The following is a 24,429-nucleotide window of genomic DNA, read 5'->3' on the forward strand; positions in this document are numbered from 1 at the left end:
ACCCAACCGTGCAATGTTTGGTCTGCAATGGTGGAACTGTTGGGTCCATTTTGCTAGGTCACTTTTTATTCTCTTTGCTACAGTGGATTGGTGCACTTTGGCTGAGGTGCTAAAATGCGCCAGGACTTGCCACATTTATTTTCTTCCTAATTGCATCAGTTTTGCCTCGTTCTAGCATGGAGGTCATGATCCTGGTTGGTTGTTCATATAATTATATATATGAATGTGTTTTGCAATATCAAATTCTTAAAGATTTTGCTTAAAAGTACAAAACAAAAGATGTTCCAAATACGTTTAACGTAATGATTAGTACATGCAAATGTTTAAAGAGTTGATTTCGAATCTTGATCCATTGAAAAAACACACAGCAAGGACAAAGAAGAATTCAGGTCCACATCAGAAGAGTAAATATTTCTGCATCCATATTTACAGTGTGAACTGCACCCCATATAATGTTAACTGTGAGGCTTTAGAGAAAATGAAAGGAGAGAAATGACATTGACTACTGTTCTTGTTTGAGAAGATAAAGGCATATATGCATATGCATATGCAGTACATTCATTGTATTTGATCCATCCTCTATCGTCCAATGTATGTTTTTCCCTTTAAATTTGTGCCTTTGCCCTGGTAAATTTAAACTGGTCCTTCCCTAGTCCTGCTCCAAAATTCCAGCACATTGCTTTTGCGAATCATGACTGCAGTCTGCTCTTTTTCTCTGCGGAGAGCGATAGAGCCATGGCATAAAAGAGTTAAAATCCGTCAGAGAAATAAAAGAATCGAAAAACAGATTGTCGTCATTTCATTTTCATTTCCTGTGTTTATCTTCTTTGGCAGGTAAATTGTCATGATCTCTTGTCAATCAATGACTAAATTTGTGGATCTTTTTGTTGTAGTTTTACCCCTTCGGCTTTCCTTGGTTTCTGGTATCGGGAGCCTGACGTTGAACCTGGTCATGGAGGATCAAGTTCAACATTGATATAGGAACTAATTGGGACAAAGTCTTGTAAAAATCTACATCAAAATTTATGAGATATTATTTTTTATTCTAATATTTTATAATTTTATTAAAAAAACATTTTATTAAAATGTGTTTTAAGTTTTTATATATACATAATAACAAATCTTCAAAATTTTCGTATTTTTGAAATTAAGAATTCAAGGTCATATTTAGTATACAAAATTATAATATGATAGAATAAGATGATATTATAAATATGATTAGATTAAATAATTTCATATTATTTTATGTTTAATGTATATAAATATTATGATAAGATAATTTATTTATTTGTCAAAACTATTTTTACTTAAAGTTTATATAATTTAAATTATTAATATAATTTTTAAAGATATAATTAGATATGTAAATTTAATATTATAGATTAAAAATAATTATTTCTACTTGAATAGGATTAAATAATCATATATCAAGATGATATAATCCTCTTTACATTCTCTATCCCTCTCTTTAAATAAAAATTAAATATGATATAAGATGATTATTATCTTATTGTAGCAATAATTATATACATCAAACATAAATCAAGATCTTTATATTCGTTTCTATCTAATTAATTTATAAGTAATTATAGTTAAAGCTGTTTAGTTAATAATGATTTATCACTTCTGGAAATGACCCTCCCAAATTAGTTATATATTTAAATTATTTTTAATTAGATTAGTACAATATTTTATGTTAATAACATAATTCTTTCGTGAATGGCATGGGGATAGGAGCAGTACACTAATGATGGACAAAGTAGGATAAAAAGAAAGAAGATATGTCCATCCACCTAACATTTAAATTAAATGCATCAGAAAAGGACGGTCCAATGTCTTTGGTTTGATATATGATGTATCTTGCATTTTGTTCAATCCTTAGCTAGCCAAAGTAATTCAAGAATATTTTTGGAAAAACTACGTTCCATATCAATAGTTATATGGTTTATTAATGAAATGTTAAAAATTTAATTTTAATGATTATAATTAAATTTTAATAATTTTAAATAGAAAATAAAAATTTGTAATTTTTTAACTTGCATTATCGAAAATTTTACATTTCAATAGCATCAACAAAGATCACCAATTATTTTATTTAAAATCGCTAATTATGGAAAGAATATATTTAAAATTATGAAAAATCAATGAACACTCCGCACAAGTTCCATCACATTATTGGCATGCATTGGAAAAGTGAATAGAATGAAAGATATATCCCCCACAAGGCCACAAAATTTCTTCGTTTTGCACCTTTATTGTTTGACTCTGGAGGTAGGGAAGATTGGATGATCCTTCAAAATAAACAGATCATAGTAGAAAACTTGTGAAGTGAGAAAAGAAACAAATCAAGGAAAAGAAAGCTCAACAGCTTGGAATTAAATTGCAGCTCAGTTCTATTGGGTCCTACACAAGCTACCTGTTCTTTCCATAGGACAGAAGAGTTTAAATGTTCAATTAATCATGCAAGTTGAAACTATGGTGGTTAAGGGTTTTATCTTTCTTGTATTTTTTATATTCTGTTTTTTTTGTTTGGGGGAGATGGAACCAAAAGTATTAAATGATGAGATTACTAATGTTGAATTCTATCTTTTTTTTTTTTTTTCTTCTTCAAAATTTACAAATCATGTTAACGGAGATATTTTGAATTTTTTATGTTGTCAAAATTTTAATTATGATCATTAAAATTAAAAATTTAATACTTTAATATATTACATATAGACGTTATCATATTGTCGAGATTTTAAGTTTATGTTGCTTGTTTATAAACTCATTGGGATTGATTTTGTTGAAAATTTCGTGATTCTCACCCTATTAATTCAATGTTGAAGCTTTAACCTTATCAAACAGCTAGCATTCAAATTAATATATATATATATATATGTATAGTACATATAATTGCTTGGAAATAGCTTTAGTCAATGTTGGGGAGGGTAGCAAGTCACAATTAAACCAGATAGCAAACGTCACAAGCTCACGATAAGATATAGATCCCACAGGTGACGGGTCCATGTACAATCAAAGAGGGGGAAAAAAAGAGCACAAAAAATATGGGAGAAAAAGAAAAAAAATGTTGAAACATGGCAGAAGATCATGCAATCATGTTCACTACGTCCACATTGGGATAATGTTCTTCAACTCATCAAATCTACGTAAAAAAGTCATGTCTCTCAACTCTCAATGTTGAAAACAATGTACCTAGTCTAGATTCTGCAACATTAACGTAGTGGACCATCTCTTCTTTGACATGGAAGATGGAAAGAAACTTTTTGTACTATTTTTTTTCTTTAAATTCGGCTGAAAAAATATATTAGACGAAGTCTAAAAATCTTTTCCCGCTCAACAAATCTACTTAAAAACCTTCCTTGTTCCATCAATGGCTTTGTTTTTCCTTGTGTATTCAGTCTCAATATCAGTAAAAACCTTCCTTAGAAAGAGCTTCTATCTCTTAATTTTTACTGTAAAAACAATGAGCTAGGATCGATGTGTAGTTTCTATTAGTTGGCACTTGACTTATGGGTTGGGTTTGATTAATTATTTATAAATAATCCATTATTTTTCAATTTTCATAGTTTTGAGTTTTGACTACTAACTTGGAATTATGGACTCTTTTTCATGAAGTGCCAAATTGCAAGATGCCTATATGCCGAAAGCTATGTTTCGAGCTTTCTGAGTTGGTTTTTGTTTGCTTGCAGTCTTCGTTCTTGAATCTTTACCCTAAGCAATTACGCTATACAAATTTTATAAAATGGGCTGGGTAGGCTTTTCTAATTACTTTCTTGGACCACTGACTTGGAATTTTTTCCTCAATGAACTATTTTTTCATGCATGAACTTTATATCGATGAAAGCTATGCTTTATATCATACATTTAAAGGAAAATTGTTACATGTCTCACTTTTTATAAATAATTCATTTTTATTTTTTTACTATACTCCAAGAATATATTTGATTAGAGGAAAATCAAATTACTAGCCAAAATGTTATCTTATTTAAGAAAAAATTATATGAAATTAGAAAAAGTCAACCATTTATTACATATTACATGTGATAATTAAACGATGAATATTTATTTTAATACATTCAATAATTTTATAATAAATAATTAATTTTTTTAATAATATGATTATGTGACATGATTTGAATCAAAGGAATATATGCAAATATGGTGTAATTATTTTGTACAATCCTTTATCTACTTTATGTTATCAAATTATTTCATTTAGTTAAAAACATTCTTAAGCATAGGGAATCTTTGATTGCCTATGTTGCCATTTTGGGTGATTTTGGGGTGAATCCAAAACCCACGTTTCTAGCTTAAGTTTTATACTTATTTTGCCCTCATTAAATGTAAATTTCCATTTATTTTAAGGTTTTTTTCTTTAATTTCAAAGAAATTATCAACCAAAGTTTTTTTTTTTAATTGTTATAATTATAATCAAATATTATATTCATATAATTAATCAAATAATTAATTCAAGTTACATTATTAAATAATCAAGTAATAAATTAAAACATAATTAAACAAATCAACCAAACCCACATGCGGCACTAGGATTTGAATCTAAAACCTCAAGATTCTAGCAAAATTCCCTATTTTTATTTCTTCTATTGTTTCTTTTTCTCCGCTTACCATAAATAATTCAAGACTTTTACCTAATTTTCGGTGATTAAACTCTTAGCTTTCGTTGTCATCAATTTAGGGTTATATCTACCGATTTAGAAAAATATGTGCATATATGATATAGTATAAAGTTAATCATATATGATAAGATTTAATTAAGAAAATGAAAAAAAAAAGATAATTACTGATAATAATAGTACTCTATAAGCACATATATTATATTCTGATTTACTATTTTGGGATTCATTTGCAACGAAGAAAACTTAGTTAAGCTCAAAAACTCTTTTAAAAGTCATCAATTTTGCGGCGGGCATATAATTGTGGAAAAGATGGATGTTTTACCTCAGGAACGTGGTGATATAGAAAAACAGGCGTCACTACAAGAAAATGGACAATTAGCGACGGATGAAACCTGTATTTGTTACTTGAGTCATGATTCTTGACTTGAGAGATATATATGTTAGGTTAATAATTGTACATCAAGTTGACCCATGACTTTGAATTAATAATACACTATACATTTTGGAACAGCTGCCTTTGAAATTAGGATGTAATTATGTTTTGTCTCAGATCTAAATTTGGTAATTAAACCGAATCTTATATATATTCAGCGACATATTCAACAAAGAATCATATGCATCTCTTCTCCCTGCTGCCTGTTTCTTGCCTTTCTTTGGTTCAAACTCCATGTGATCATTCCTTCTATTAATTTAACATTTATTTTTTTCCACTAAATTCCCTTGACTCACCATGCTTGTTTTGACAGCATTTTTCTTTTCAATATTTTCATTATATGCTCCTTTCTTAAATCACAATAATCAATAATCTTTGCAAAATTTGATAAATATTTCAAAATAATACTCAAAACCCAATACTTATACAAGTAATTTCAAAAAATATGTATACATTCCCTTACTTGTCATAGTTTTGAGTTTTGACTACTAACTTGGAATTATGTACTCTTTTTCATAAAGTTCCAAATTGCAAGATGACTGTATGCTGAATGCTAAGTTTCAAGCTTTCTGAGTTAGTTTTTGTTTGCTTGCAGTCTTCGTCCTTGAATCTTTACCCTAAGCAATTACGCTGTGAAAATTTTATAGATTGGGTGGGTGGGCTTTTTCAATTACTTTCTTTGACCACTGACTTGGAATATTTTTCTTAATGAACCTTTTTTTCATGCATGAACTTTATATTGATGAAAGCTATGCTTCATAACATATATATATATATATATATATACAGAGGAAAATTCTTTAATTTTATATGCAAGATTAAAAGGTTAACATATATCCCATTTTTTTTATAAATATTCATTGTTATTTTTTTTCTATACTTCAATAGTGTATTTGATTGGAGAAAAATTAAATTGCTGGTCGAAATGTTATTCTACTTGAAAAAAAATCGTATGAAATGGTTATATCATGGTAGCATATATTACTTTCATTCACATCATGCTATATAATCATATTACTAAAATAACTTAATCATTTATTACACATCACATGTGATAATTAAATGGTAAATATTTATTTTAATACGTTCAATTATTTTATAATAAATAAATAATTTTTTTAATAATATAATTATATAACATGATTTGAATGAAAATGATATATTAACGGAACATAATTGTTTCATATAATTCTTTCTCTACTTTATATTATCAAATTATTTCATTTAGTTAAAACCATTCTTAAGCATCGGGAATCTTTGATTACCTATGTTGCCATTTTGGGTGAATCCAAAACACACCACTTTTCTAGATTAAGTTACATTCTGTCCGAAATGTAACATTTATACTTATTTTGTCATCATTAAATGTAAATTTCGATTTATTTTATGTTTTTCTCTATAATTTTAAAGAAATTATCAGCCGAATTTTTTTTCGAAATTGTTATAATTATAATCAAACATTTAATCTATATAATGAACTAAATAATCAATTATTACATTATAAACAAGTTATACTCATTAAATAATTAAATAACAAATTAAAATATAACTAAACAAACCAACCAAACCCATATACAATACTGCACGGAATTTGAATTTAAAACGTCATAATTCTAGCAAAATTTTCTATTTTCTATTATTTCTTTTTTCCTCTTACTATAAACAATTCAAGACTTGTCTAATTTTTGGTGATTAAATTAGCTTTCATTGTCATCAATTAGGGGTTATATCTACTGATTTCGAAATATATATGCATATATAATATAGTTGATCATATATGATGAGATTTAGTTAAGAAAATGAGGTTCTTTAAACATTAAACAATCAGCAAGAACTGATCGTTGAACCAAAAAAAGATAATTACTGATAATAATAGTACGCTGTATGCACATATATTGTATTCTGATTTACTATTTTGGGATTCATTTGCAACGAAGAAAAAATTAACTAAGCTCAAAAACTCCCTCAAAAGTCATCAATTTCGCGGCGGGCATATGATTGTTGGAAAAGATAGATGTTTTACTTCAGGACTATCTTATATATGTCATAAGCATGGTGAGAACAATAATCAATGGTATATAAAACAGGCGTCACTATAAGAAAATGGACAATTAGCGACGGATGAAACGTGTATCTGTTACTGGAGTCATGGTTCTTGACTTGAGAGATATATATGTTAGGTTAATAATTGTACATCAAGTTGACCCATGACTTTGAATTAATGAATACACTATATATTTTGGAACAGCTTCCTTTGGAATTAGGATGTAGTTATGTTCTGTCCCAGATCTAAATTAAGTAACCGAACTGAATCTTATCTATATTCAGCGACGTATTCAACAAAGAATCATATGCATCATGCATGATTTTCTCTTCTCCCAGCAGCCTGCTTCATGCCTCTCTTTGGTTCAAACGCCATGATCATTTCTTCTATTTAATTAGTAACATTAATTTTTTTTTTCAACTAAGTTACCTTGATTCACCAAGCTTGTTTTTGAGAGCAATTTTCTTTTCAATACTTGTATGCTCCTTTCTTCAATCGCAATAATCAATAATCTTTGCAAATTTTGATAAATATTTCAAAATAATACTCAAAAACATACAAGTTTAAAAAATCTAGTATTTTTAACAAAATAAGTTGCAACGATAGGAAAAAAAAAGTTACAAAATGTTAGAATTTTCAAACACGTTAAATATTATATAATGAATCAACTGAGTTAACTTTTAAAATTTACTTAAAAATGTTATGTTATATAGAGAATAGTAAATTATCAATGCAAATTCATCTCCCAAAGATTAATTAATCACTCATTTGCATGTTAATTAAAATTTATATGGTCTCCACTTTGAAAAGATGATGAGGCAAGTTAGGCACCAACAGTTACATTATTTGTTAATTAAATATTACTTTTTAGTTAAAGTAACCACGATTTTAATCATGACACTTCAAGTAAAAAAAAAAATTAGGCAAGTTAGGCAATTGTGAATTGCATATCTTTGATATTGGAGATGTAGGGATTCAAATCAAATTTATTGAGCAGACATTGACAAAAACTTGCATCAATCCTTACATTAATTATTGTTATTAATAGATAGATTAAGCGGATTCAATTTCCTGTGGTCGTGAATTAAGGATTGCATTAATTAATGTTAGTATGATCTATTTTATCATTTCCCTCTTCCCACATGTGGAAGTTGGAACAATAATTAATAAAGTACAGCCTTCTCATAGAATATGTAGTTCAGTTTCCATCTAGGGAATGTTTTATGTGCCCTTGACGTTGCAATTAAGTTTAATGAAAGTATTAATCCCTTGTCTTTATCAGGTCAAATTTGATCAAATTTAGTAGGCAAAGATACATTGAGGAAAAAGCATAAAGAGTTCTTTTGTTTGCTATTTTGTCAAATTTTAGACGAGAATTTCCGAGTTCGAGTCTGATCGGCTTGAGCTATTATTTAATTAATAAATATTTTATTTTGGTTTAATTATAAATTATGTTATAAATATTAATATTTTTTAAAAATTAAATTTGTGTGGACAAATGAGATCGAGTTGAACTTTGGGTATGAAATTCAAAAGATTAGCTATCCAATCCAACTTAGAAACAGGTGTATTTGTTGGTTGAGCTTATCCTAATTATATGGGAAATCCTCAAAAAAAAAAAATCCAAAAAAAAACAAAAGAAGGAAATCTTGCATGTACTAATTAAATAAAATAAAATAAAATTTCCACTTATTTTTATGCAATATAATATTAGCTTTTCCATAAAAAAATAACAATTGAAAACTTCAAAAGCTTGGAACATTAAAATATAAATATCATTGACTACTTGATTGCTTGTTTCACTTGTTCATATAAAAAAGGCCATTGAAAATTGGATCATTATGCATTGCACTAATCTTTTCTTTTTTTCATAAAATTAAATTTCTTTGTTGGGTTGACAACAATATGGTTATTTTATTCTCATTAGCATTGATAGCAATTGAAAATGATTGATTACAATCTCCATTACTTGGCATATGAACTTTGCCTTAAAACATAATTTAAAATAATTTTATACTTATCTAGAATTTAGATATTTACTAGTCATTGCTAAGAACTATATAAATTAAATTTTAAGTATAATACTTATTAATCATGCTTTGAGACATAATTAATTATATTATTACAAGATAAAACATATAAAATCGACTAGCAATGATGTAAAATGATTGACAACAATCTCAATTGCCATCAAAGTCCCTTAAAACAAATGAATTCTTAAAATATAATCAATAATCACATGATATATTAATAGAGTGCTAAACTTTTAATTTTAATTATCAGAATCAAATTTTGATAATTTTAAATTAAAAAAAAAATCTTTTAACATATACATATTAATTTGAGTGCCAGTCCAATTATAACAAAAAATTTTTTTTTTTAATAGTATGATGGGGAATATTAACGAACAAATTAAACTAAAATTTTTACCCAAAATGTACCTTACTCCTACCATTTGCATCATGCCAAAACCTCATTAGCATGAAGATTTATAAGAATATAAATGTTAGGCAAAATGTATGTATATCATGCTATAGATTTTTTTCTTTTGATGGACTTAATTATGCTATTTTTATTACACAATCAAAATGTTAAACATGATAAAAAAAAACAACTATTCTTCCCTTGTTCATTAGCTGGGCTTTGGAATTGGCCCATGACTGTGTAGCATATTTTGGGATATTATAACTTGAGGCCCCAACACAATTGGGCTTCATCCCATCCAATCGTTTGACAATGTCACGCAATTATCCAACACAGGAACCTGGGAGCCTCTCGTGTCGGGAGACCAGACCTGTATATTTCTCGCCCAGTGAATCTAAAACTGGTTGAACTAGGGTTTTGCTACTTCTCTCTCTCTCTCTCTCCGAACACTGCCCGTTTGCTCCAAAGAATGCCAGTTATTGTTACATTAAGCTAAAAACATGGCGTTTTGGCGTAGAATCAATCGATCTAATCTTCAACTCTTATCGAATCAATACAGGAGATTTTACTTTCAAGCTCCTTATACTTCCTCTCTTCATCAAACAAGAACCACACCTTTAGAGAAACCCGTTAGTAGCAGTATTTACAAGAAACCCTCTTACTTCTACAATAATGTCAGATTTTTTGCTGCCCCTGTTCAGGTAACTTTGCAAATTACATTAACTTTTAGGTAAATCTAGTTAATTTAGTGCTCTCTTTTTTTTTTTTTTTCTTGAATCTAGGTATTGGTGTTTACTTCTGAATGAGTTTTGGATTTGATTGAGTTAAAACTTAAAGGGGTGTTTGGATTCTGAGTATTTTGTATACAGTTTGTTGAATTTTAAGTAATGGGTATGAGAAGTTTGTCTCTTTGTTGTGCTAATCTTTGTTGTGCTAAGGATGAAGGGTTAATTTGATGTGTTGGTTTATTTCAGGCTCTCAAGAATAAGAAGGAAGACCCAAGCAAGGATGGGCCGCGTTTAAATGAGCAAATTACTGCTCATGTTGTTAGATTGGTGATGGAGGACGGTACGTGACTTTGTCTTTTATAATATTAAGCAAAATAAAGGGTGGCCTTTTCATATATGCCTATATGAAGGTTATAAAGATGTGAACTTGCGAGAAGGATAGACGTAGGACTAGGAATACAGACTGACCCGAATTGAAAAAGAGAGAAGAATGGAAGATTCCGGTTGTTGATTGCAATAACAGTTATTCTATGTATTGTGTTGGATTGTCTTAAATGGTTTTAGGGTAGTTGTTTGCTATTATATATCAATTTATGATTTATGTATATTGCAGGTCATCATTCTATCGTCTCAATTCATGAAGCATTGGATCTGGCAAGCAAGCATGATCTTGATCTAGTTGAGGTGATAATGCTTTCAATTGAATGGTTAGATTATTCTTGCCGACTACGGCTTTCTAAAGAAATGCTACATATTATTATTCTTTTTTTGTTAAAAAAAAAGGAAAAGGAAAAAAAAAAACCTTATATATTCCATTATTTTATTTATAAGTAATTTTTAGCTGCAAAAGTGGTGAGGAGCTCTATAATCACACCTTACATGTTTTTGATTTTTTTAGCAAATGTAACTTTTTCTTAGCACACGTTACAATTTCCCTTTATTTATAATTGAGATGATTAATATTTATGTGTTTTGCAATTTGGTATTGAAACATTCACTCCATTTCCTTTTCTTTCATCATGCTATGATAAAACTTTTTTTTTTTTTTGATGATCTGCCATTCTTTTGAAGTTTTTTAGAAGAATAACCTTTATGTCCAGTTTTGTCTACTGTGGGATCTAATACAAATTGTATAATTTATGTAGGTTCAAAGAAATGATAACCCTCCTGTTTGTAGACTGATGGACTTTCATCAGAAAAGGTACCAACGACGTCTAAGGGAAAAGGATCGTGCTAAAAGCAAGGTAGGTTACATGATAATTCATTATTTTTGGTCATTTGGCTCAAGATAAAGTAACAAATATGCTATGCATGACTTGAATATTTTCTATTCCAAATTGCTGGCATGTACCTTGCTTACTATTATTTAGTCTGAAATAAGATCTGCCTCCAAGCTTAGAAACCTAGTTTTTTGGAGCAAAAGGTCCTGCAAGGCCCGAGGCCCAGAGAATAAGAGCAAAAACGACATGGACTTTACACCTTTAGTTCGCAGAGACTAAAGCTTATTTGGTAAAAGGCAGCTTGTGCTGTTCCTGTGCAATGTTTTTGCCTACTTGGAAGCATTGAGATAATGAACTGAGCAAAATAGACCCATGGTCTTCTGATGAACTTGTTTGGCCTTGATTTTTTCTGACATATTAGTTAATTATGTGACACTTTCTGTAGGTTTCATAATATTTTGAAGTGTTGATTGACCATCACAATTATTTTTTGTTTCTGATATTAACCAACCATCATAATTCAAGCTAACTATGTTTGTCTTTTTGTGTTTGTGTGTTTGCCGATGCTTGTGTGAATCTGCTTGTTTTTTTGAACAATACTAGCTATACCCTTTTTCATAATAATTTTATTTTTCTGTAGTCAGGGGAGACATTAAAGAAAGGAGAAGGCAAAGAGGTTCGATTCACTGAGAAAATTGTAAGTTCTTTCTTGAAGAAAGTTTGTCATCTTTTTCTTATTGTCCACTTAATATTGCTACTACATCCTGAAACCATGATGCAAAACATTCAATCAGCAATAGTGCTAAAGATATTAGAAATTAGAAATAAAAAATAAAAAATGTTTTAAAGCTGAACAACGTATTGACTTATGACAGGAGCATTTAATTAAATGTTTTTAGTTAGTATTCACCAATGGCTCTTCCGGAACTGCTTAATGCCAAATACAAAAATTTAAGTTGGTATTCACTAAAGTTTTGAACATGTATAGACTTTCTATAAAGGTCATTGAAATTTGAACCATACCTATCCATCAACAAAACTGGCTGGGAGGTACATGAGGCTCACTGCCTGACCTTATGAAATGTGCTAGGGTAACTAGACACGTAAAATGCAATTAAATCACATGAATAAAGTTTATTTGTATTCAATAGATTTTCCATAGTATATTCCTTCTCACTTTGTTTGTATCCTCAGCCCATAACCGAAAATTCATTATGACATCACTCAGATGGGATTTTCTTCTTGTTGAATTTTTTTTGAATGTTTAGTTAACTCCTTGTTGAAGTACTCATGAGGTTTCAGTATTAATTAAGCAAATTCAAAGCAGAGATGTGAACATGACAATATTTCTTCTGCTTCTGCAGGAAGCAAAAGACCTAAAGATAAAGGCTAAAAGTGTCGTAAGATTAATGGAACAGGGTTACCGAGTGAAGGTACTTACTTCAATTTCTTTAAAGGATTAATGATTTAAGTAAAGTAATATATGTTTCTGTTAGTTACTTGTTTTGCAATTTTTTTATGGTGCATGACTAAGTCATATTAGGTGTTAATCGATCTTTATATTCACTCTTATTTTTGCTTTTTGTTCCCTTGAGTCTGTTATACTCTCGTGTTCTAGTTATATTCGCTTCCTCTTTTATGCTGTTATATGATGTATCATATGCTAATATCTACCCCCACAATGTTTTCAGAAGAGAAATCCCCTATTTTCTTCTATTTTTTCTTTTTTGTTGTAATGACTTTTGCTAGAAGTGTACTTTGACTTAAAAAAGAAACAAAAAAATTTAGCCAGGATTCAAAACTAATTCTGAGACTGGTAAGCGATCATATGAAGAGAATTCATGTTCTTCTGATGGGCAAAGATGCAAAATTTATTACTTATCTTCAAAAAAGAAAGTGCAAAAGTAAATGTGGAGTGTGTTGATTGTCAATAAATTGGTGACATTCAAATTAGATGTCATGGTTCCGAATTCTGATGAATATTGATGAATGTCTTCTGTGGTTCACCAATAGTGTATGGCCATGGGCAAGGGTAAGGAGGATGAAGACGAGGACTTGGGAGGACTTTTGTCCCGTCTCACTGACTTGGTATCTCACATTCCTATACCTTTTTTTTTTTCCTTCTAGTGTCTCATGTGGACTTTTGATTCCTTATTTGTCTCCCCCCTTCTCCCCAATCGCCACTCCTTTCTCCCACTTTCATGATTAATTATGCAGATTGAAGATGTATCTGTCGTGGAGAGTGGGCCAAGGGTGGAGAGAAAACAGGCTTATGTGATAGTCAGGCACGTCAAATTTGGCCCATCAAAGAAAGGTGGTGGAAAAACATCAAAGGCTGTCGAAGGTGCTACAACTGAACCTGCTACTAAATCAGCCATTGATAGACAAAGGCCCATCCTGCCTCAAGATGATTCTACAGAATCTGTCTTTAAGTCTGAAGATGAGGTACTTTCAGATGAAGATGACCTGCCTACATCTTCACTAATGCAAATGCAGGCTGAAAATGTTGAGTACAAGAAGACTGCTTGGTCAGTCTCAGAATCTGGTGATGATTTAGACAAATTATTCAATAATAATGGAGGTGTTTCATCAAATTCTACATTGAACAAAATACATGCTACGCAACAAAGAGTTTCCTCCCCACCAAACGATTATGCATCAAAGTTTTTGCATCCCAAGCCAGATGTTAATTCCACTGGATCAAACGCTTCTCAATTCCCTCATCCAGAGACATCCATTGGGATTGACAACAGACACAGAAGAAGTGAACCAAGGAATATGTTCCCTCCTGCTAGATCAATGGAACATGTGGGTCAGAGTACAAGAGAGTCAATTAGGTCAGAGCCCCAGTTCCCATATCCACGACGGCAACCACCTCAAAATATGGGCCAGAATCTGAGAGAGTCAGCTAGGTCTGAGCCACAGTTCCCATATCCTCAACGGCAACCTCCACAAAGTATGGGCCAGAGTCCGCAAGAGTCAGTTAGGTCAGAGCCCCAGTTCCCATATCCACGATGGCAACCACCTCAAAATATGGGCCAAAGTACAAGAGAGTCAGTTAGGTCAGAGCCCCAGTTCTCATATCCACTACGGCAACCACCTCAAAATATGAATGCCTCATCCTCAGTGCGAGACACAAAGCAAGTCGAGTCTAATGACTTGCCCAAGCAACAACCATCTCATTCTGATGTTTCAGGTGCTCCAGCTCGCAGCTTTGGAATATTTAGCACTCCAGCAAATTCATCTGGCCAGCAAGGTATGGCAAAGGATGCACATGGGAGCAACAAGGGAAACAGGTATGCATCTGTAAGAAATCGTGACATGGGAGGAAATGGAGCTAATCAGAATTTTCCTGGCTCAAAATTTGATGGTAGCCGGAGGCTGGAAGGTAATGTGGGTGGACAACCACAGAGATTTGGAATATCTAGTAGGGATAACTCCAATATTTCTCCAAATAGAATGCCCAAGTCAAACTAGGCTTATAGGAAATATTCTACAATTTTTTATTATTGCCATAAAAAACTAATGGCAGAAACAGTTTTGGTTAAAAAATCTTACTTATTTTTTAGAATAATTGATCTTTATGGCATGCTTGCATCTCCTCACCATTGTATTTTGATGAAATTATGGAGAAGTGAGAAGAAAAGGAACTCTGATTACATTTTTGTCACTTGATATGTAGTAATAATAAGAGGAAACCAACAAATACAATTTGGTGTTCCATTTTGTTTGAGAATATATATATATATATATATATATATATATATATATATAGTACTTGTTTTAGAGTATTGAATATGTAGGAATTCTACAATTTGTGTTGGACAAAAGCCATTATGAAATATTCCTCCCTCGGACTGATTGTTGAAATTTCTGTTCTCCATTTTCAAAACTTTATGAAATTGATTTCTTTGGATGAGACTTCCAGAAAACTTTTTTTTTTTTATATATTGATAGCGGAATTTTTTGTAGTGAAAATTTTTAATTTTATGTCGGATTAAGCTTAAAAAGTATGTGCTGCTTTATTAATTTGGACAATGAAATTTTTGGACATGATAATTTCTTGTTTCAAAATATGAAACTGGATAAGGCCTAATTGGCCTTTCAGTTTCTTTATAAAAAATTTTATAATTACAAATCAAAATCAAATCTATTGCAATCAGTTTTTATATGAATTTTTAGGGTAATTATTTATTTTATTTGGGAAAATAAATATTATGAATCAATAAAAAAAATAATTTTTAAAAATAATTTTTTTCTTCATCCACATTTAAAAAATATTTGAATGGGCCGATGGATAAAAATAAATGAGTCATGGGCCTCGTAGTCAGAGTAACCGACAAACACCCGCATTATTTAGAGCCTCGCTTTTAACCCAAAATCCATTGTAACCCAACTTAGATCCAATTCATGTCAGTACATTTGATCCACACCCCGATCCAACAAAACCGACCACAAATCCCAAAATTTCACACTGCAGCCCTAGCGGTACGCAGGTACTTCAAAAAAATCTCAGATTAGTCGCGTTGAATTTTTTCTTTCTTCTCGAAAGGTAATTTCTTAAATTTCGCTTTCAATGCCCTAAGAAATTACGACGAACGAGAAAGTAAATCTTAAATTTGAATTTTGGATAAGCTTTTTGCGGATTCTAGGGTTTATTATTATTATTATTATTATTATTATTATTATTAATTTTAAGATTCTTTTCTCTCAATGGGTGAACTAAGTCGTAGTTTGAGCTTAGATTTAGTGAAAGTAGTGGAGTTTGTTAGTTTGTTTAATCTTTCGTTTTCGTCTTTGTGTCTAGTTTAAATTATTGGTTTTTGTCTGTTAGTTGCAGATCAGAAGTGAGTAGGTATGGATTTTGATGAATATGAGTATTTAGAAAAAACGGTTGAAAATCCTGAGCCTCAAAAGTCGAAGAAGGGGAATGATAACGGCAGCGTTGATAATGTCAAATCCGAGGAGAGGAATCGAAGTCGTAGTTCGAAGCATAAGAGGGAGGATAGAGCTGATGATTGCGATAATGATCATCGTCATTCCAAGCGCTCAAAATCACGAGAGGAGTTATTAGGTGATCATGATCGGCACAAGGAACGGGGATCATCTCGTCACCGGTCGCGGTCTAGAGATGGGGGCAAGGATAGGCACAGGAGTAGCCGAGAACACAGAGTCAGGGACAGGGACAGGGATGATAGGAATGGGAGGGACAGAGAAAAGGAACGCGAACCAGATAGGAAAGAGCATGATCGCGAGAGTGAGAGGGACAGGGAAAGAGAGATAGATCGGTCAAGGAGAAGCAGGAGTCGATCAGAAAGAGAAAGAGAAAAGGAGAGAGATCCAAGGGAACGAGACAGAGATGGCAGGTATCCCTGCACTTTATTCTCACTTCCATTTGTTTAGCTTTTGGCTTCTTTGTGCATGTCATTCTTGTCACATTTGGTAATTACTTTGATACATAACTGCAAATATTAATTTGATGCAATGATATTATGCTAGGAATTTGTTCACATTTTATAAGAAACTTTAACAGGCAGGCTATCCGTTGCTGTGTTAGTGTGTATGGTACATTATGATCTTTATGCTCATATATACTGGTTTGGATGCAGTATGGCTTCATATGAGCTTGTGATTTTTACAGGCTGGTCTTGAGTCAAAAGGTCTAAATTGACATTTTCTATTTGCTTGAACATTTTTCCTTTCTTGGTAAAAAATTTCTCAATAAGCATCTCTCCCAACTTAAAGTTGAGAGAACCTTGTGTTATTTTCCGATTACTGAATTTGTTCAAAACAAATTTTATTGTACTTCTTCAGTATTCATTGAATCTGCTCATTATAAAAGGCTAACTCCACTGTAATGTAACAATTAAAAAGTTTGACAATTACCTTTAGTTTTATAGCTGGCTAGGATTTTTTTCTTGAGAATGGTAGCGTAGGATTCTGTCAAAAAATGCCACCTACTAGATGGTTAGGGTAGCTATCTTATGCTGATTGCAATTTAATGGCATATCAAGGAAATTATTATTGAGGTGATGCCTATGTGCTTGTACTAATTAGTACCTACCACCTAGACATGGGAGTGGTTAATCTTGGAGGTGCGAGACCTTTACTTATATTAATCTTATTTCTGTTTGGAAGATGTAGTATAGAATAGGGGTGGCTGAAATTATAGATTGGTAATGTTGTGCATTGTTATGGTTATTCAATGATGATTTTATTTGACTTGTAAGTGAATTGATTACTAGGTTTACTGTCTTATTGATTCTCCTCTTATTTAATATCTGGATCACAATTTAAGTTTCTTTCAATTGACTAAACTATAGAGCTACCTGACTCTTCTTTCTGGTATTGGTAAGTAGGTCATTTATGTGAGTTTTGAACTTTGATGATAGCAAGTTTCTTGATAGAGTTGTAAATGCTCCCATTTGTTGTCATTGGTGATGTGAAGAAATAATTTCTTAGTTCATTTTATGCAAGTTCTGTTGTTCTAGTGAGCAAATCTGATGTAGATATTTTTCTCCTGTTCTTGGTGTTCTGCTTCCAAAATCTCTCCAAAAGTTGGCACTGCTATACTTGGCCCCTGCTTGCACCTGTAACCATGTATAAGATCCAGATACTCAACCTTTTCTGTCTCGTAGATATGGTCTATAAGTTGTTTCCTCCAAGTATAATTCTCACTTGCTTAATAGGTTCTATACTGTTATATAAATGAGTTTTTTCTCAGCTCTTAAGTTTCATATAGTTGTTCTATTTATTGAGTCTTCTAAATTATTAATATTAAACATTAGATTCTGGGAACTCGCAGATGTGCTAGAGCAATCTTCAGATGGTCTTTCTGGCAATTGGGCCAGGCACTGGAAGTCAGGTCATGGGTTTTAAATATTTCTTCCTAGACTATACTTGAAAGCTTGCATTGCAAGAATGGAGTTTCGATGTTGGAGGTTTTGACCGGAGTGGTGATGTCATGTTATGATTTCCGTTATCCTCCACCTTTAAAAAATGAGTTGCTTAATCGTATCTATTCTGTTGCAGAAATGCTGGTGAGGGTGTAATGGGCTTTGCTTAAGCTTTAAAGAAGCAGTTCATCTTCGTGTTCAGTGGGACACCAGATTGGCCACACTTTTTTTTTTTTGCAGGATATATTCATTAAAATGTTGTCTTGAAGTTTTAGGTTTTAGGTAACCATAGTGCTTTCTTTAATTGTCTTCTGTTTGATTTGACTGCTATAGAGTCGAGGTCATATGTTGACTTTGTGTAGTTCCCTGCAGGACCATGTAACAAGGTTTTGGCATTTTTATACATGTTGGAAAGATAAAATTGATGCCATTCTTGAATTTTTTTTGTTCATTTTTTTGGCAGTGATTGTATGGAGCATATGTTTGAGAGATTTCTTCCCTTCCCAGTAGCAAAAACATAATTTTTTTTTACTAATCTTTGTCTTTCCTTGAACTTTTTTTTTAATCTCTTTTGAGTGGTTTGATTGACATTTTAATCTGTTTTTAAACAATAGAAATGGTTATTTTATTTGTTTCGTCCTTTTCACAGGAGGTATAAAGACAAAAAGGAAGATGTGGCAGAGCCTGAGGTTGATCCAGAAAGGGATCAGAGAACAGTATTTGCTTATCAGGTGCAGATGCATTTGGAATGTTTGTTTTATCATGTTTTTGTGGCCTTGATGTGTCATTCCTCATTGCTGCTGATGTAAAATTTTGTAAACAATTACAGATATCCTTGAAGGCTAATGAAAAAGATGTTTATGAGTTCTTCTCTAGGGCTGGCAAGGTGATTTCTAATTTTATTCACAGTCCCATCTCAAAATTTCTTCTATGCAGGTCACATTAAGTCCATTTAGTACTTAAATGTAATATGCATGATGCGTAAGGCCTTGTTTCTTATGTTGTGAAATTCATTTTTATTCGGTTACGATTTTGTTCATGACTTAGAGGATTTTTTAGCAATTGTAATCTGTATGACGAATATATAAATTGAGGTAAATTAAGGTTGTGTTGGAGTTCTCTTTTGTTATTAGTTTCCATGGAGTTGGAGTCATTTGCTCTATTATTAAAATTCATGCATTCTAATTGCTTTTGACTATATAACTGGTTTTATTAATCTTTCAACTTGTGAATCTAATTTTAACTATTGAAATTACGTTTAAGTTATAGAATGATTAGACAGAATCAGTTGATTTTGTTTTAAACAAAAAATTTAAAGATGTCTGCTATAATTTATAATGTTAAAAACTCAGATTATTTCAGCAGTAAATTTTAATCATCAAGAATGCAGATAAATTTTTGTGTGTGTGTGTTAATCTTTGATGGGTGTTATTGTGTTTTCTTTTTCTTTTTGGTCCTGCATGCTTACTAATCACAATTTTCAGGTACGAGATGTTCGACTCATAATGGATCGAAATTCAAGACGTTCCAAGGGGGTTGGGTAAGTACTAAACCTTAATGACCAGATGTACTAAAAATGTTACTATTTGTGTTGCATATATAAGTAAACCTTCTATGTTGTTATTTAAAAATTTTTTACTTGTTTGTGTATCAAACATATCTTTTGCTTTTTTCTTCTATAAGCAAAAAGCATGTATCAAAAGCAAGAACCAAGCAAACCCATTGATTATGGTTTTGCTTTTACTGTTTCACATCTACGTGGTTGTCATTAAATATTGTTGTCTTGACAGGAATTCTATGCAACTCACATCATGTGGGAAAGCCTAAATGTGCAGTTATTTGAAAGATTTTGAAGTTACGAGCAATTAGACTAGTTTGGCATGTGTCAAATGATATCTAAGATGTGGTTCAGTGAGAAATTGGGAGGTGTTAATGCTCCATGGGTGCTACTGGTTAGCATATTGTAATAGAAGTTACTTACATGGTAGTATTAATGCATGACAAATGAGATAAGTAGTTTATCAGAAGATTGAAAAATACTGTAGCTATGTTAGTGCCCAACCTAAACCAGTTGGTAAGAGGTGGGGGGACTTCAAAGGCTATGAATCTCAAATTAAACCAGCCTATAGGAAGGAAAACAATTTAATATTTCCTTTTGTTTGGGCCCAATACTGACAACTATATCTATTATGGCCAGTAAGAAAATAGGACAAAAAATAAACAGCAAATGGGCAACAAACAACTCTGATTCAATGTTAAGACATTCAACAAAAATCATTTGGCCATAGGTGTAATAACATTGCTTACAATTTATGGGAGTATAAACTTGTTTGTACGTGTGCGCAAGAGGCTTTATTTCTTTATTAGACAGGAATGATTTTATTTTTTTTGCTGGTAAAGTTAAAAACACTAGGCTAAAATTTTTTGTTACTTTGAAAATTCTTTTTGGAGAAATTAGCAAGAAGACATCACTTTGTGGGGTGGTTTGGTATGCCCTGCATCTTGCTATGTGCTTTCTCGTGGATCTTGATTTAGTTTCTCCATGCAGGTATATTGAGTTCTATGATGTAATGTCAGTCCCTATGGCAATAGCACTCTCTGGACAGCCTCTTTTTGGTCAACCAGTGATGGTGAAACCATCAGAAGCTGAGAAGAATCTCGTGCAGTCAACTACAGCTGTGGCAGCTGGACAGACAGGTCCATATGCTGGTGGGGCTAGAAGGTTGTATGTTGGCAACCTGCATTTCAACATTACAGAAGATCAACTACGTCAGGTAAGATTGTAGGGACTGGTAATAATGTACACTTTAATGTTTCAGATAAGATCTTAATTATTGGTTTTCAGTGCAGTTAATTTCTAATTACTCAGGGTTGGGTTGTAATATGGAAGCTTTTTATTTAGGAATAGAATGGCATGCTAATCTAACCGAAGAAGAGTTAAATAAATGAATTAAGGAGGGAATTATTCAAAGAAACAAGAAAGGCAAAACCTAGGCATGGCAATCTAGTGTTTTAGAGCTTCCAATCAAGGAGATTCATTAGATGCCTTGCAATAAATTGTGAGCTTCGAAGGATTTTATTCACTAGCTTTGGAAAACATAAAGTTTTAAATATGGTAAAGACTTGTATGCAAATTTGACTTGGGGAGAAACTGCCTCTCCCAAGGATACTTGAAATAAACTGAACTAATGTCCCTTTTCTTGTTTCTTTGCCAAGTTGTTTTTGACCATTTTTACAGATAACAATAATATAGCACTTGAACTTAAGTTTCCCCCCTTTTCTGATGAAATTCTGCACTTTCCATTCATTTTATCAGTTTGACCAAAATTACTGTGATCATTCATTGGGATTGGAGTGATCAGGTAGATTGGTAAGCAATATGAAATTACCTCTTAAATATGCTTCTGTTACTTGGTGCTTTTCAATATATATTTGCTAGTCTGCTTACACTCGTGGTATTTTTGATTAATTTGTTGCTCTTGGTCATCTTTTATAGGGGTATTATCTGTAATCCTTATAATTGGAGTACTATCTCTTTATTATTTTTCATTGGGATCCCTTATACTTTTTACTGGTTGATATTACTCATTTCCTTGTTAAAATGCTCAGGTTTTTGAACCTTTTGGTTCTGTGGAGCTGGTTCAATTGCCTCTTGATGAGACTGGTCATTGTAAAGGTTTTGGTTTTGTCCAGGTAATACTTAGTGAAGCAACCAGAGAAATTCATTTAAACTTTAACTTACTATATCTAACTGTTTGTAGTCAAAGAGGCCTTCCTTGGTAATTCTTGAATTATTCTGAATTTAGGATGCCCTTATTTCACAGATGCTTAATAATGTCTGTTTTGAAATGATAATTTAATGATTGTTCTTCTTGCAGTTTGCTCGTCTGGAAGATGCAAAGAATGCATTGAATTTGAATGGACAGCTGGAGATTGGAGGTCGTGTAATCAAGGTACTCAAGTCTTAGTTTCATGTGGGCATGCATATATTCATTGATATATCTAATTTAAGGTTCTTACTTCATTTGAACCTTCAACTAGTAAAACACGTAACCCTAATATTCTTTTGCCACTGACTTTTCTTTTAGCTGCTGTTTTATGGACCATGCAGCTATCTTTTTTTTTTTTTTTGCCCACCAGACAGCCTTAAGAATGAGAGTTTTTAGTTTTTTGTATATATGTTCTTTTTCTATCTGTTTAGGTATCAACTGTTACTGATCAAGGCGCATTTCAAGATGTTGGGACAAATGCCATCGATCTTGATGACGATGAAGGTGGTGGCCTGGTGAGTATTGGTCATACTTCTTTTTTCTTGTTAATGATCCTGAATTCTTTTATCCATCTAAAAAGGTATCTGTTGGCTAAGAATGTTTCTGATGAACCCAACTTTAGAACATAGCCCAATGTTGACATTGCTATTGAAGAAAGGTTTCAACTCATGTAATCATTTTTCAAATTGTCAGTAACTGACTATTTTCCAAGGAGGATAGCCACCAAATGTGAAGTCATGGAATATGCCCTTGTGGCTGTCTCACGTTTGTCTTTGATTTGCTAGCTTTTTCTGTATGTGATGAATTTGGTTAGTTTTGGAATGCCTATTTTTTCTGACATTTTAGTAAAGTTGACTAACATTCTTTTGAATTTCAGTCTCTAAATTCATCATCTCGAGCACTTCTTATGGTGAAGTTGGATCGCAGTGGCACTGCATCAAGGTTTGCCTCAGTCAATCTTGTAATTATTTTGTGTACAAGTTATCTTGCTGATTCTGCATCTGTCTCCTTGATATGCAGTGTTACTGGCTCAGTAGGGATGGCTGTTAATAGCACCAGCCTTACGGCCTCCACGACACCAATCCTTGGTGCTGCACCTGTGATACCATCCCTTGTTCCTCCTACTGTACTAGCCTCTGTTCCTACCATTTCTGGACTTCCAGGTGGTCTACAACTCCCTACTAATGGCATCCCTACTATTGACACAATTGGAACTCCAAGCGAATGCCTATTGTTGAAGAATATGTTTGATCCAAAGCTGGAGGTAGGTGTCCATAACTAGATTGTAGAGTTCCTTTTTTCTTATGTTTTTGTCTAATCATATCATATTTTTTGTGACAGACGGAACCAGATTTTGATTTGGATATCAAAGAAGACGTTCAAGAAGAATGTTCAAAATTTGGAAAGTTGAAGCATATATATGTGGACAGGTAAATTCCTAGTCGTATCTGCTGCTGCTATATGTTTGTTAGATTAGGCAATATTTTGGTTCGCTCCTCATGCTTGTCTGATTTTGAGAATGTCACTGTGCCATTTAGTTCATAGTTTCTTTTATAGGTTTTTTTTGCCGTACTTTTGTTCTTCATATCTCTCTTTTTCTGATAACCATCGTGGCGTTTCTCAATTATTTCTTGAACAGGGACAGTGCTGGTTTTGTCTACTTAAGATTCGAAGACACACAAGGTGCGATAAATGCACAACGGAACCTACATGGGAGATGGTTTGCAGCAAAAATGATTACTGCAACATTCATGGTAAATAATTTTTTTTTTTAAAGCTCTATTTAGTTGGTGCATTTGTTTTTTATTTTTATTATTTGTCTCTTGTTTTCATTTCATTTTTTATTTTTTATTGTAAAAAAACTAAATTTCCAATCATACGGATTCTTAGTTTATCCTATTTCATTTTCATTATTCAATAATTGCCATCAATTTCTTTTGTTTTTGAAATAAAATGTTTTGTCCTTTGCAGGTGCCACAAACCTACGAGGCAAAGTTTCCAGACAGCAAGAGATAGTTGGATGATGTTTTAACCCAATGCTATGCTTGAAAATAGTTGGATGATGTTTTAACTAAAGGCTATGCTTGAAATCAAGGAGGGTCAAATTTCCGGGGGAATTATAAATGCCTTGGAACTTTATATTATGGTAACTTAAAAAAAAAAATCTATATTTTGAATTTCCAACTAATTTCATTTTACCATGTTTGATACACCACTGCAAGAAGGGAGAAATAGGTTTTTTTTGGGTTCATTTAGCAATGATTGAGTACGATG

General features: G+C 32.0%; 2 protein-coding genes across 6 annotated transcripts; both read left to right on the top strand.

Annotated features, from left to right (window-relative positions):
* The first annotated feature begins 9,947 nt into the window (after positions 1–9,947).
* On the top strand, positions 9,948–15,210 carry LOC111308732 (translation initiation factor 3 (IF-3) family protein). 2 transcript variants are annotated; one of them, XM_022907288.2, is made up of 8 exons: positions 9,948–10,242; positions 10,516–10,609; positions 10,883–10,953; positions 11,415–11,513; positions 12,130–12,186; positions 12,854–12,922; positions 13,503–13,577; positions 13,707–15,210. In XM_022907288.2, exons 1-8 carry the CDS (start codon positions 10,042–10,044, stop codon positions 14,964–14,966), a joined length of 1,926 nt encoding a protein of 641 aa, XP_022763023.1. In that variant the 5' UTR covers positions 9,948–10,041; the 3' UTR covers positions 14,967–15,210. The 2 variants fall into 2 exon arrangements, with proteins under 2 accessions (XP_022763023.1, XP_089601340.1); XM_089745214.1 differs by lacking the exon at positions 13,503–13,577 and having other exon boundaries at positions 13,707–15,200.
* A 668-nt stretch (positions 15,211–15,878) lies between these two features.
* On the top strand, positions 15,879–24,365 carry LOC111308733 (uncharacterized). Of its 4 annotated transcripts, none has more exons than XM_022907293.2 (14): positions 15,879–15,985; positions 16,330–16,855; positions 19,035–19,116; positions 19,215–19,271; positions 19,870–19,925; positions 20,934–21,159; positions 21,995–22,078; positions 22,264–22,338; positions 22,587–22,670; positions 23,033–23,097; positions 23,176–23,419; positions 23,497–23,585; positions 23,795–23,909; positions 24,127–24,365. In XM_022907293.2, the coding sequence occupies exons 2-14, from the start codon at positions 16,347–16,349 to the stop codon at positions 24,169–24,171; spliced, it is 1,731 nt and encodes a 576-aa protein (XP_022763028.2). In that variant the 5' UTR covers positions 15,879–15,985; positions 16,330–16,346; the 3' UTR covers positions 24,172–24,365. The 4 variants fall into 4 exon arrangements, with proteins under 4 accessions (XP_022763028.2, XP_089601359.1, XP_022763027.2 ...); XM_089745233.1 differs by having other exon boundaries at positions 15,963–16,095; positions 16,324–16,855; XM_022907292.2 differs by having other exon boundaries at positions 15,963–16,041; positions 16,324–16,855.
* The last annotated feature ends 64 nt before the right edge of the window (positions 24,366–24,429 follow it).

Source organism: Durio zibethinus, chromosome 2 (assembly GCF_047325235.1).
Source record: "Durio zibethinus cultivar Kanyao isolate XHJ-2024 chromosome 2, ASM4732523v1, whole genome shotgun sequence".
In the NCBI taxonomy this organism is placed as follows: domain Eukaryota; kingdom Viridiplantae; phylum Streptophyta; class Magnoliopsida; order Malvales; family Malvaceae; genus Durio; species Durio zibethinus.

Excerpts from the sequence above, each read along its gene's own strand:
- LOC111308732 (XM_022907288.2), top strand. The coding sequence starts at position 10,042 with ATGGCGTTTTGGCGTAGAATCAATCGATCTAATCTTCAACTCTTATCG. Across the intron at positions 10,243-10,515 it reads TTTTTGCTGCCCCTGTTCAG|GCTCTCAAGAATAAGAAGGA; the intron begins GTAACTTTGCAA and ends GGTTTATTTCAG. Across the intron at positions 10,610-10,882 it reads TAGATTGGTGATGGAGGACG|GTCATCATTCTATCGTCTCA; the intron begins GTACGTGACTTT and ends TGTATATTGCAG.
- LOC111308733 (XM_022907293.2), top strand. The coding sequence starts at position 16,347 with ATGGATTTTGATGAATATGAGTATTTAGAAAAAACGGTTGAAAATCCT. Across the intron at positions 19,117-19,214 it reads GAACAGTATTTGCTTATCAG|ATATCCTTGAAGGCTAATGA; the intron begins GTGCAGATGCAT and ends AAACAATTACAG. Across the intron at positions 22,671-23,032 it reads ACGATGAAGGTGGTGGCCTG|TCTCTAAATTCATCATCTCG; the intron begins GTGAGTATTGGT and ends TTTGAATTTCAG.